This window comes from Sinocyclocheilus anshuiensis, unplaced genomic scaffold, assembly GCF_001515605.1.
Source record: "Sinocyclocheilus anshuiensis isolate Anshui unplaced genomic scaffold, SAMN03320099.WGS_v1.1 scaffold1647, whole genome shotgun sequence".
NCBI classification, from domain to species: Eukaryota; Metazoa; Chordata; class Actinopteri; order Cypriniformes; family Cyprinidae; genus Sinocyclocheilus; species Sinocyclocheilus anshuiensis.
In genome coordinates, this window is record NW_015549848.1 from 275453 (window position 1) to 289227 (window position 13775).

General features: G+C 41.6%; 1 protein-coding gene across 2 annotated transcripts in view; it reads right to left on the minus strand.

Moving 5' to 3' along the window:
* Positions 1–13775, minus strand: part of LOC107660888 (protocadherin alpha-C2-like) — a 43351-nt gene that overhangs the window by 14430 nt on the left and 15146 nt on the right. The window contains exons 1-2 of one of the 2 annotated variants that reach the window (XM_016450320.1): positions 8357–11272; positions 2659–2717 (exon numbers count right to left, since the gene is read on the minus strand). In XM_016450320.1, the coding sequence (XP_016305806.1) occupies positions 2659–2717; positions 8357–10954 (2657 nt within the window). In that variant the 5' untranslated portion in view covers positions 10955–11272. Of the gene's footprint in view, positions 1–2658; positions 2718–8356; positions 11273–13775 lie in introns of those variants that run through there. The other variant, XM_016450321.1, reaches the window with a different exon arrangement.

Genomic DNA, 13775 nt, shown 5'->3' on the forward strand with positions numbered 1-13775 from the left:
CTGCATTTATTTGATAAAAAAATACCGTAAAACAATATTATTACAATTTAAAATAACTGGTTTCTACTTGAATATATATTTAAAATGTAACTTATTCCTGTGATGTAAAGCTGAACTTTCAGCATCATTACTCCAGTCTTCAGTGTCACATGATCTTTCAGAAATCATTCTAGTATTCTGATTTGCTGCTCAAGAAACATTTCTGATTATTGTTAATAGAATGGAGAAATTCAAATAGAAAATTCAAAAGAACGTTTACTCAAAATAAAAATCTTTTATAACATTATACATATCTGTACTGCCACTTTTGAACAATATAATGCATCATTGTTAGAAATTAACACTTTTCAACTTTTAACACTAAGATAAATAACATTGCTAATCTCCCCTATTTGATTGTATTAGCATGCCAATCACTCTAATGGAGAAATTCAAATAGAAAATACAAAAGAACAACGTTTACTCAAAATAAAAATCTTTTATAACATTATACATATCTGTACTGCCACTTTTGAACAATATAATGCATCATTGTTAGAAATTAACACTTTTCAACTTTTAACACTAAGATAAATAACATTGCTAATCTCCCCTATTTGATTGTATTAGCATGCCAATCACTTTTCAATGGATAGATTAGTATGAACATAAGAGCAAATTCACCAGTCTTTGGCATCGTCTTCCATAACAGAACAGAAATGTATGTCATTTTAAATGTGAATTTTAAAATACAAGAATTAATATGGTGTGACATTTCTAATATTTGCAATCAACCAGTAATCAGGTAAAACCCATCCAAAATGATCCAAAAACAGAAAGCATGCAGAACAGAGGGGGCTGGGTGGAAAACCACCATTTAGCTGCCCCCTCTCTATCCTTCTCTGATGAATGTTTGCAGTCCAAGGTCAGGTGGTTACTGCTGCTATTACATGCTGTGTGTGTGTGTGTGTGTGTGTGGAAGCCATTTTAAAGAGCTGTGAAGCAGCAGTCAGTAAGGCTAATACATTATTAATGAGAAACACTGGACCAAATACATGATCCTCAGCTAATGTTCAAACATTCTCCTTCTCGCTTTCTCTCTGTCTGCCTCTCCTTCCCCTGCTCATTTCTGCCTGCAAATCAATGTCATTGCTTTCTCCACTGATCATTTCGCTGTTTAACATGCAAAAAGCTATTTTTGCATAAACCTGTTTGACTCTGGTGTAAATAAATAAATAAATTTAGGAGAGTAATGATAAGATAAAGGTAATGTTTGCCCTTGCAAATCTCACTCTAATGGTCTTTAACACATTGCTATGAGGTTGCTAGGGTGTTGCGATTTAAATAATTCTGATCTCTGGATATGGTTTGGAACCCTATGAATCTTAAAAACCGTTCTTATCACTTATTAAAGTACTATTTTGCATGTCAAAAAAAGAATACTTGGGATTTAGGGTTTGTTTAAATTCTAAACTCTAAAAATGAGCAATAGTAAATATTATTAATAAGAAGCCACTGGCTTTATAAAGAAACTACCAATGATAGCCTTACAAATTTGCCTTAAGACAGAGAAAGCTAAAGCATCATAAAACTGAAATTAATTTTGCAGCGGCTTCTCCAAGTACATAAATTGTGAGACAGGAATCTGATTTAATGCATGAGAATGATTTGCGTGGCTACATTAGCTCTCATTAAACCTTGCTGTAATTAGGAGGGAATCAGTGTACCACTAATGAAGATCGGAGGTCATTCAGTCACACACACAGCCCTGGCATATGTGAACTTGCTGCCCAGTCTGTTGTCTGCAATGTCCTTCGTTGCCATCTTTTTGCCAACATGGCTGCAGGCAATACTTCAATCGCCGCATGTGACCTACTTCTGCTTCCATGGAAATTGTCGCTGTATAGCTGTACTGGTCATTCAGTGGCTGCTACATCTATATCAGACCATTGGTTGATTCCCAATGAGTGGTGGATAACTATATCCTTATAGTATGCAGCACGGTCCAGTGGTTTATAGGTAATGTAATGTCTGTGCACATGACTTTCCATGATCACATCAACATCAGTTGTTTTCATAGGTAACTATAAAACAACTGAAATGTATGGAAACATTTTACCGTCCATAAAATGTCTGGAATTCACTGTCTTGTAATATGTCTTTCTTGCCTTCCATTCACCAGATTCATCCATTTAAAGAAGTCATTATTATACATTTTATGTAGTAGTTTTCCTGTGGTTAGTGCTGTCAGACGATTAATCGTGATTAATCACATCCAAAAGAAAAGTTTTTGTTTACATAAAATATGTGTGTACTGTGCATATTTATTATGTATATATAAATACAAACACATGCATGTATATATTTAAGAAAAAAATATGTTATGGTTAAAAATATTTATATTAAAAATATAAATTTAATAATATAAATATAAATATTTACATGTATATGTAAATATTTTCAAAATATATACTGTATGTGTGTGTATTTATATATACATTATAAGTATACACAGTACATACACATATTATGTAAACAAGAACTTCTATTTTGGATGCGATTAGTTGCGATTAATCGTTTGACAGCACTATTTATTTATTTATTTATTTATCCCTTTAAAGTAATAGTGTATATTCAGCAGATGACAACAAAAAGACAACAAAACCAATGCAGTCTTACCTTTGCATGCCTGCTCTGAGGGATGCTGAATATCTCCAGTCTGTATTGGGAGCTTTAGGCTGAGAAAGACAAAGACACAAAAAGAGAGAAAGAGATGACATTAAGCACTGGGATGGATCAAATAACCAATATCATCTCATTAATTAATCATGCTTGAGTGTAGTCATATGGTCATGATGGCTGCAGGACTCTGGCTTTTGAGGAAAGGGTTAGAGTTGGGTCAAGATTTCATCCATGTCTTAAACATACACATTGTTACCCTCACACAGACACACAAACATTAATGCCAATTTGAAATGCTCATCATCCAAAACAAGATTTCAACCAACCATTCAAACAAATGAGATGAATCAGGGTCATAAAACTCTAAAGGAGCAGTAACAGAAGGGTGAGATCGGTTTGAATGAGTCTCCTCAGGGAGAAGGAAACTGATGCATATCGGCAGTTAAAATGCACAAGGTGAGTGAATGTCATGAAACCTTTCAAGAACATGTCTAGGTCACATTTCATTCCAAAATCAAAAGAACAAAAACAAGACACTGCATCTTGCTTAAAGGAAATTAAGCTTATTTTAGTACCATAAAGACTTATGGCATTGCGACATTATTGTCAGCAATGAGAATATGGAAGAAATGCTTGCTTGTCATTAAATGTCCCAATGCAAAGAAGAAAAAAAAACTAAGGATCCTAAAACAGAAATTCTTGAGTCACTCTCCATAAGTGCATAAATGAAAATGTAAAATAGATTTTCTTTATGCAAAATTGGAATATAAAATACTAAAATATTTTTCCTTTATAATTTTAGGGTGAATCTTTATGTTTACCTAGGTGTGGTATGATACGGCCTTTGCCCCTTTACAATCAATGTAAAATCTCCTTGCATTTAAAAGGCACAGTAGGACATTTCAGCTTGTATTATGCTGCCCAGATTTTCAGTACTATCAACATTTATATATACAAAAAAAAGGCAGGCATAGCATCTGTGCTCCCTACCCGTCCTTTTGTCACCCATTTTCCCTCTCACAAACATCTCCTGGAGGACATTTATCAATGTGAAATCCAATTCAAAATGTAATCAGCAGGGCCTGCTTTTCCTCCACACAACACACAAACACACACACATCCATCATACAACCCTGCAAGACAACTACTATACACACCAGCTAGTAGTCATGCACAAAAACATCACATACTAACACTGATGTTCAACCTATCATGAACCTTTCATAGATGGTATACAAACTGTCAAATAAAGCATTTTATAAAGAAAGGTTGAATATCAATCAGTTTCAAATAAATGCACCAGGTCTGTAATGACCACATTTCAATGGCCAAACCTTTAATATCAAGGGGAAAACATGTAAAAAAAAAAAAAATGTAATGCAAAAATGCAACAACAAAATAACAAACCCAGAGGGTTTTAAATGTTTTTAACCATCTGATACACTAACTGTTTTACAGTAAATAAGCATATGCAGGAGGAAGACTTTTGAAAGATTCTTGGCTTAAATCCTTTGAAGAAATTAAAGACATTCAAATAAAGTGAATATGGTAACAGAGAAGGTTGCTGAGCAAAGAAACTGGTGATCTGTTTTTATTCACCTCACAGGTCTTTGATTTATCATTGTGTGTGTAGCAGATAATGAGCTCAGTCTGATCTCGTCTCACTAGCAGTTCCTTACTCTTCTCTTCCTTATTTTCTCTCTTCTTTCTCTCTCTCTCAGTTCCCTTCTGAGTGGACACACCTCGCCTAGATACAGCATTTGCACCTCTGCACCAACCAATCAAAATCCTTCCGTCCTCTTCTTTCCAAACCGAACCAGCCAATAAGCCACCAGAAACGCGGAGCTCAGCTCCACTGCCACTTAATCACACACAGGGAGAACAAACATGACTGACATTTAATGAGAACAGCTGAAATGAGCCAGTAATTACTTCACAAATAAGAGGCGCTCACACAGAGAAACTGTTTTCACATACAGTAATCCTTGAAACACTCACAACCCAATCAACAACACAACATAAATGCGATTATGAACGTGGTTTTGCGCAGCTTCTCATTGAACTAAGGCTCTGTGTAGTAAATGCTGCTCCATCTGAAAGCACGCATGTGATGGAGACTTACAGCTGATTACAGAACCGGCTTTACTGACAAGATGTGCATGAATATCGCATGTGATTTATCGTGCAGCCCTAATTTACAGTGGAAGCTATGGTCAATCTAACAGGGTTTACCAACACAGAAAGAGAGTGGTTCCTTTCATAAAATAAAACAAAACATAAAATCTTTAATTTCTAACCACCATAATCCATCCATCCATTATCAGAGGACCAATCATGCTAACCTGTGTTGACAGATTAAAGGCCTAGCAATTGGTTTTGGTGGATGATGTCCAACATGAAGCTGTGTAACTAAACTGAAGCTAGACTGCAAAGTCTCTCTAGAGAGATTTAAGTGTGGGTACAGAGAAACTGGAGTGTTGTTTGAGCTTCACACCTCTAAATATAAACACACCCAGCTGTCCTAAAACAGCGCACTGCAGAACAGGCTGGAGAGAGGGAGGGCGAGAGAACAAGCTTAAGAGAGAGAAAGAGAGGAGAAAAATAGAGCTGCAAGGCTGATGCCAAGATAACTGAACCCTGATGAGGCCACTGTCCGAGAAAACAAAGAACTCATGAGAATCAACATCTGAACTCTTTCTCATGAGGTTAACATCCTCAACAGTTCATAGTTGATCTACCACATCTGTTTCTTTCACTCACTATCCAAATATGATTGACCAATGCTTTATATTGTCTGAACTGGATTTTGAATAATGTTGATTACCTGGTGAATAAATTGTCATGTTTGGATTCATTCTGAATTACTCTGAAATAATTTTCTCAAGTAGATAAAGTGAAGGTCTATGTTACTGTAAATCTGCGTCCAGTGTTCAGTACATACTAGATTTCAGGTTAGATAGAGAAGGTGGGATTCTAGGTGGACGCAGCAGGTGGGATTCTTGATTTCTGACTAACTGCTTGACTTGCTAAGCTGTTATGCAGTCGCGTTCACTGTAGGGGGCTAGACAAAACTACTATTGAATTAAATAGCAAGCATGGGCGCATTAAATAATATTAGTCATAATCTCTGGCTAATGATCAGACTGGTGAGTTTGCAACCATGAGATCCATGTTAATGGCAGTGCATGACTTTGAGCAACATAGATTCCTAATGAACAAGTAAAATATAAAGTAACGAGTTCAATAGAATGATCAAACATGTATCTAAATTTGATTATCGAAAACTGATGTGTAAAAGGAAATAAAAGGAAAGAGTTACACACAGGAATCCTTCTGCCACACCAATGGCTACCATCTTTGGACCAGTGGGTGGTCGCAACAGAGCGCTTCTCTCTAAATTCATAACTGATGAAATGCAATGTGATGACAGCTGTAAACAAGTGGAAAGAGAGTCTGATACCCTAAATCATCTGCACACGCATACATTCTGCAGTTCACACTGAAGGCTGCTGCTGTGAATTAATGAGGCACAAAAAGAAAAAGAAAAAAATGCTCCAATATAACAGGATCCATTACTGAGCCCTGGTATACACCAAGCAAAACACCTGTTCTTTCCACTGCTGAAACAGGCCTGTAGCGTTAATGCAAAATGTCAGCAATACAACTAACAACTTCACTAAACTGTAAATATTTTTTCAAAGTTTTAAATAAAAAATATTTTTGGAGTATGTATTACTTGTGTCTCATTATAATAAATTGTGAAATTTACTAGCAATTTCTGAGTGAAAACTGTTTCTACACCAATTTAGTGTGTGAGTGTGTGTATATTTGGAAGCAAAACAAAAAAATGTTGGGGCTACTCCTAAATCATCAACACATCTGAGGGTGAAAAGGTACCACAACACTGAAGAGAAGAGAATTTCTCCTCTCTTTATGCATGGATGAGGCGGATAGATGGATGAGTCACTTAAAGGATGTTATAACAGTGTGGGCACTGCACACACCTGTATTGCCGTAGCATCGGGCATGCTCAGTCTGCGCACAAACTGCCCACTCTGTCCTGTGAAGAAACGGTCTGCCCCCGAGCCCCAAGTACCACTCAACGGCCGGCCCGTATTGTAGAACATAAAGGTGTCACTTCCTGAGGTGGCGGTCAGGCAGGTCTTATAGCAGTATGTTTTGGTTAAAGAGCCATTTCCTCGGACCTCAATGTAGTGTGGTTCCACTTTCAGGTCTCTCCGCATCACCGCAGACTGTTGCTGGACTGTGACCCCGCCAGCAGCGCCACCACCTCCACCTGCGGCTCCACCTCCTCCGCCACCTGCAGCCACACTACCACCTCCACCGTCTTTGGGTGCCTTCTTCACTGTAGTCTTCTTTTTCTTCTTGGACCCACAGCAAGGTGAGCAGGAGCAAGCATCTGGTTGGCTGCAGTAGGCATGGCAGCGAACAATTGCTAGGACGAAGATGGTGAGCAAGAAAACAAAGGTGGTTGCACTCAGGGCAATGATAAGATAGAGGGTTACATGGGAGAATATCATTGTGCCGTGTGGCCTGATAATGCGTTTTGGGTCTGGGGCCACTTTGGGTGGGAGCTCCATAACGGCAATGTTGATTGTTGTAGATGCAGAGCGGGGAGGCAAACCATGATCTCGTACATGCACTGTGAGGCTAAAGACAGTAGAATTGTCCTCGTTTACTCGCCGTGTTGTGCGGATTTCACCTGTGTACTCATGCACCTTAAACACGTCCAATTCCAGTGGGTGATGGAGGCTGTATAGCAACCAGGCATTTTCTCCAGCATCTAAGTCCCAAGCCAGGACACGGGAAACAAGGACTCCTGCCTCTGAGTTGCGCAAAATAGTCTCTGTGGAGTGTGAGCCGTTTGCCGCTGGGCGAACAAATTGCGGGCTGTGGTCGTTGGAGTCCATGATGTAAATATAAACAGTTGCCACTCTGCTCAAAGGTGGCACACCGTTGTCTTGAGCTTTAACCTGGAAATGAAACTCACGCAACTTCTCGAAGTCAAACGATCGCAGTGCATACACCTCACCTGAGGCAGGTTTGACAGAAACATATGATGCCACTGAAATACCATGGTTGTTGTCATTTAGGACGGTGTATGTGATGCGAGCGTTTTCGCCAGCATCGGGGTCTGTTGCCTTGACGACACACAGAGGTGCACTGGGCACATTGTTTTCTAAGACATAAACAGTGTATGAAGTCTGTTCAAAACGTGGTGGATTGTCGTTTACGTCTGCCACTTCTACTCGTACCGTCATTGACGATGAAAGAGGTGGCGTTCCACCATCCGTGGCTGTAACTGTGACGTTGTATGATGCTATTGTCTCCCGGTCCAGGAAGGCAGAGGTAACAATGGTGTAATGGTTTCGGAATGATTTGATTTTAAAAGGTAGATTTGGGGGGATGATGTCCAAGCTGACCTGCTTGTTTTGTCCAGAGTCTTTGTCATTTATGCTTATTAAAGCCACCACAGCGTCTGCACGAGCATCCTCCCGAACTGGACTGGAGAGTGAGGAGAGCACAATCTCAGGAGGGTTATCATTCATCTGAGGGTGAAAAGGTACCACAACACTGAAGAGAAGAGAATTTCTCCTCTCTTTATGCATGGATGAGGCGGATAGATGGATGAGTCACTTAAAGGATGTTATAACAGTGTGGGCACTGCACACACCTGTATTGCCGTAGCATCGGGCATGCTCAGTCTGCGCACAAACTGCCCACTCTGTCCTGTGAAGAAACGGTCTGCCCCCGAGCCCCAAGTCCCACTCAACGGCCGGCCCGTATTGTAGAACATAAAGGTGTCACTTCCTGAGGTGGCGGTCAGGCAGGTCTTATAGCAGTATGTTTTGGTTAAAGAGCCATTTCCTCGGACCTCAATGTAGTGTGGTTCCACTTTCAGGTCTCTCCGCATCACCGCAGACTGTTGCTGGACTGTGACCCCGCCAGCAGCGCCACCACCTCCACCTGCGGCTCCACCTCCTCCGCCACCTGCAGCCACACTACCACCTCCACCGTCTTTGGGTGCCTTCTTCACTGTAGTCTTCTTTTTCTTCTTGGACCCACAGCAAGGTGAGCAGGAGCAAGCATCTGGTTGGCTGCAGTAGGCATGGCAGCGAACAATTGCTAGGACGAAGATGGTGAGCAAGAAAACAAAGGTGGTTGCACTCAGGGCAATGATAAGATAGAGGGTTACATGGGAGAATATCATTGTGCCGTGTGGCCTGATAATGCGTTTTGGGTCTGGGGCCACTTTGGGTGGGAGCTCCATAACGGCAATGTTGATTGTTGTAGATGCAGAGCGGGGAGGCAAACCATGATCTCGTACATGCACTGTGAGGCTAAAGACAGTAGAATTGTCCTCGTTTACTCGCCGTGTTGTGCGGATTTCACCTGTGTACTCATGCACCTTAAACAAGTCCAATTCCGGCGGGTGATGGAGGCTGAATAGCAACCAGGCATTTTCTCCAGCATCTAAGTCCCAAGCCAGGACACGGGAAACAAGGACTCCTGCCTCTGAGTTGCGCAAAATAGTCTCTGTGGAGTGTGAGCCGTTTGCCGCTGGGCGAACAAATTGCGGGCTGTGGTCGTTGGAGTCCATGATGTAAATATAAACAGTTGCCACTCTGCTCAAAGGTGGCACACCGTTGTCTTGAGCTTTAACCTGGAAATGAAACTCACGCAACTTCTCGAAGTCAAACGATCGCAGTGCATACACCTCACCTGAGGCAGGTTTGACAGAAACATATGATGCCACTGAAATACCATGGTTGTTGTCATTTAGGACAGTGTATGTGATGCGAGCGTTCTCACCGGCATCAGGATCTGTTGCCTTGACGATGCACAAAGGTGCACTGGGTGCATTGTTTTCTGAGACATAAACAGTGTATGAAGTCTGTTCAAAACGTGGTGGATTGTCGTTTACGTCTGCCACTTCTACTCGTACCGTCATTGACGATGAAAGAGGTGGCGTTCCACCATCCGTGGCTGTAACTGTGACGTTGTATGATGGTATAGTCTCCCGGTCCAGGAAGGCAGAGGTAACAATGGTGTAATGGTTTCGGAATGATTTGATTTTAAAAGGTAGATTTGGGGGGATGATGTCCAAGCTGACCTGCTTGTTTTGTCCAGAGTCTTTGTCGTTTATGCTTATTAAAGCCACCACAGTGTCTGCACGAGCATCCTCCCGAACTGGACTGGAGAGTGAGGACAGCACAATCTCAGGAGGGTTATCATTCATATCCAGCACCTCCACCACCACTTTACAGTGCACTGCTACGGCCCCTTGGCCTCTATCTGCTGCCTGGATATACATCTCATAGCTGTTGGTTTCTTCATAGTCCACATTGCTTTTAACTCTAATTTCTCCACTGTCTGTGTCTACAGAAAACACCTGCCTCACTCTATCTGGCGTGTAAGAGCTAAATGAGTAATACACCTCCCCATTGGAGCCCTCATCTCTATCTGTGGCGTTTAATTTAATTACCAGCGCGCCAACAGGAGAGTTTTCCCGCAGTTTCACTTTGTATACGGAACTGCCGAAGACTGGCACGTTGTCATTGGTATCCAAAACGCGCACGTTGATTTTGGCTGTGCCTGAGCGCGGAGGAGATCCGCCGTCAGTAGCGGTGAGTAGAAACTGGTGCGACTGCAAAAGCTCACGGTCGAAAGGCTTTTTCAGCACGAGCTCTATGTGTTTTCCGTCCGCAGGTGGTTTGGTTGAATCGAGCGCCAGGTGTTCGTTTGAGGTGAGGCGATAATGGCGCACGGAATTTGAGGCGTCGTCAGAATCCTGCGCGCCCTCAATGGAAAACCGCGCGCCTGGCTGTGCGCCTTCGGAGATCTCCAACTGGTACTCGTCTCGCGGGAAAAGCGGCGAGTTGTCATTTGCATCCAAAATCTCAACATCCACGTTGTGCTGTTCAAATGGGTTTTCTAACACCACGTCGAGACTAAGCGTGCAGGTGCCGCTGAATTCACAGAGCGTTTCGCGGTCAATCCGGTCGCTTATAACAAGCTTACCAGTTTTGTGGTTGATGCTGAAGTATCGCCTCGCACTGTCGGAGCTGATTCTGATCCGACGAGCCGAAAGCTTTCGCAGATCCAGCCCGAGATCCCGAACAAGATAACCAACGACAGTGCCGCTCTCCAGCTCCTCCTGAATGCTGTAGCGAATTTGTGCATTTGTAAGGACACTTAGTAGAACAATGAAGAAACAAAAACAAAGAGGCACGTTCTCTTTTATGCAGCTACATCGCCCTGCAACAGCCATCGCAAGCTGGCAACATTCACAGACGGATTAAAAACCGCTTTCCGCCTTAAGAGCTCCCCGCGCAACAGCTCCAAACCACGGCATCCAAAAAACGGGCGGACTATGTGCAGGATGACCAAAGCCTCCGCTGCGCTGCCTTTTTAAACAGACATTTTCCTGCTTCATCCATGTTCTCTCTTTTGTTTTCGCCCCAGCTCTTTTTTCTTCTCTCCTCTCCGCGAAGCTGACTCTTGTTTCCCCTCACAAGGGTGCTGCCTATCGCTCCCTCTCTCTCTCCTGTCCCCCCTCCCTCCCTTACCCTGTGCTGTACAGGCGGGGGATGGGAGCAACGCGCTCTAACCAGCGTAGCTCACTGCATTTCAGCACCTCCGAACAAAAACATCGACAAACCTATGCGCCACGAAGAATAAAAAAACACAAGTATAGTAAGAAAATTATCGCTTTCTCTCGCCTTTTACAGCATTCGTCTTGTTTTCAAAACATTCTCATTAATATCGATTTAAAACAAGGCTGCATTCAATCACAGAGACAGTGCCACCGCCCTTTTTTCATTGTCTCCTCTTCTCAGCGCACAGCTGAGGTGACTAGATGGGATTCTGTACAGAAAATTGCTCACATTAAATGACATTTCACCTACATACGAACGACGGATTATATTTTATCACAACAACATATTTGACTTTTTAACATATAAATTTGATTTGCAATGTCCTGACTAGTTTGTTCTCGCCTTTCATTTCAGAAAGCCATCTCTTCTCACTGTCTATGCATTAGATACTGCTGACAGCCTTTATAGTTAGCCGTCAGCATTCACTCGCTGGCCACTCACTCGCTCTTCCTACTGTCCTCCAAACTGACAGATTAAATTGTCACCGATTACAAATGGAGCATCTCTGACTGCTTTGCCTCCCCTACACATTTCCTTCCACTCTCACTCTCTCTCTCCTCTTTTGCTTTTAACATGGGGCTCATCCACTCGTTCATTTTTATGTACAACACAGGTGCAGGGATAAACGTTCTGATGCAAGCCAGCCCACCAACATAATGCCACTTTCCTCTTCTGTACCTGTGAACATGAAAAAAGTGCACACATACACTACGTGCAATTTAGCCATATTTTTCCAATTGATAATCAACAGCAAACCAGAGGAATATAAAAAATGAGGCAAACGCAACAAAGCGATTCATCCTAAGGATGCAACATGAGAAATGCTGCAATACAAAGTTACAAGAAAAAAAAAACAGAAAAAAACAGGCTAAAATAGAGATAAAAGAAAGTATAAAAGAATAAGCTGAAAATTCCCTTTCTTTTTTAAAAATAAATATATAGAGTTAGGGATGCTAACGGTAAAGATGACGGTTCGAGAAAGTGATTTTGAGCCACGGGGCGCCGCTCATTCACCAAACGCAGGCATTATTAGTTTAAGACATCCAAAGAGCCATAACAAATCAAAGATATAAAAAGCAAACTAAAATACCGCACATTCCTAATACGGTTTGTGGGTCCAGTTCTGTTGCAGGCCTTTTGATGCCAAGTTTCAAACGAATAACGGTACCTCACAGGAACCAATAAAACTCCTTAATTAATCAAGGCCAGGCGGGAAGTTACATCAGACCGCCAACAGTCCTGACACTGTATCTATTAATGTCCACTGGGGCTATTAGATATCCATTGGAAGCTATAAACTCTGGGCAGTGTATTTGTCTCTCTCTCTCTCTCTTTCCAGTCAGACATTAGCACACATCTCACACATCCGAGCCGCCAGCTCACGCCGTCTCTGGGCAGAAGTGACCAGACTATGGATTTTCACGGTGTATTGCAATGTGACTACGAATGACAGTTAATGATGACTTGAAACGATGATGACCTGAGCTCATGTAAATTCAATTAAAAACAGGAATTCGATTCAATTATAATGTCTCTTTCGTCTAATGTGATAAGCACGACGAGTAATCGCCTAAGGCAGTCCTAAACACCTGCCTACCTTTTGTAGCCAAGACTTGAAGGTATATGACTACACAGAAATAAACATACCCTGACAAATATTTACTTGATTATAAAATGTGACAACTAGCGATGTTGACGACAAGTGATGTCTGGCAGGCAGGGGCGGACTTACCCATTAGGCAAAGGTAGGCGACCGCCTTCGGCCCCCAAAAGCCAAAGGCCCCCTAAAATGCTTTTCATATAGGATATGCGCATTAAGCGCGGACACGCGAACGTTTGCTGTTTAGGGTGTTTATTATCACGACAACCGTCCGAGTCTGTGGCGCCTGTAGGGCTGTACGCACTGTGCGTACCATGAGCGCTCAGACTGACCTGAGATCTGCCCCGCAAACATTTCAGCAGTTATTATAGTGTCCCGTATTTCTGTCGACTGAACCATGCCGTTAATTATGAATTTATCAGTCTTTTGCATGCCGAAGTCAATTTCTGCATAGAAATATTACGCCAAATAGAAGTAGAAAATCGTGCTATACGCACTTTCATGAGACCGGGTTAGCCTACAACAATGAATTTGTTGGCTATTTTACAAATGGGAACACAACGAATTCATGACAATGTTTACATTCAAGCTACCCGTAAAATTTATAGTGAAAAGTACTTTAAAAGCGTCTGGAATGCAATAAAGTAATTTTAAAGCTGTTTCTTAAAGCATTTGCTGCATGGATAAAAAATATAAATAATTAACATATCATACAAAATTGCGTTGCAGCAAATCCTTTACATTTTAAGGTATTCAGAACAGAGCAACATAAAAATCAGAAAAAGCAGCTATACAATTATAGGACAAAGTTTTACATATATGCCATTATAATT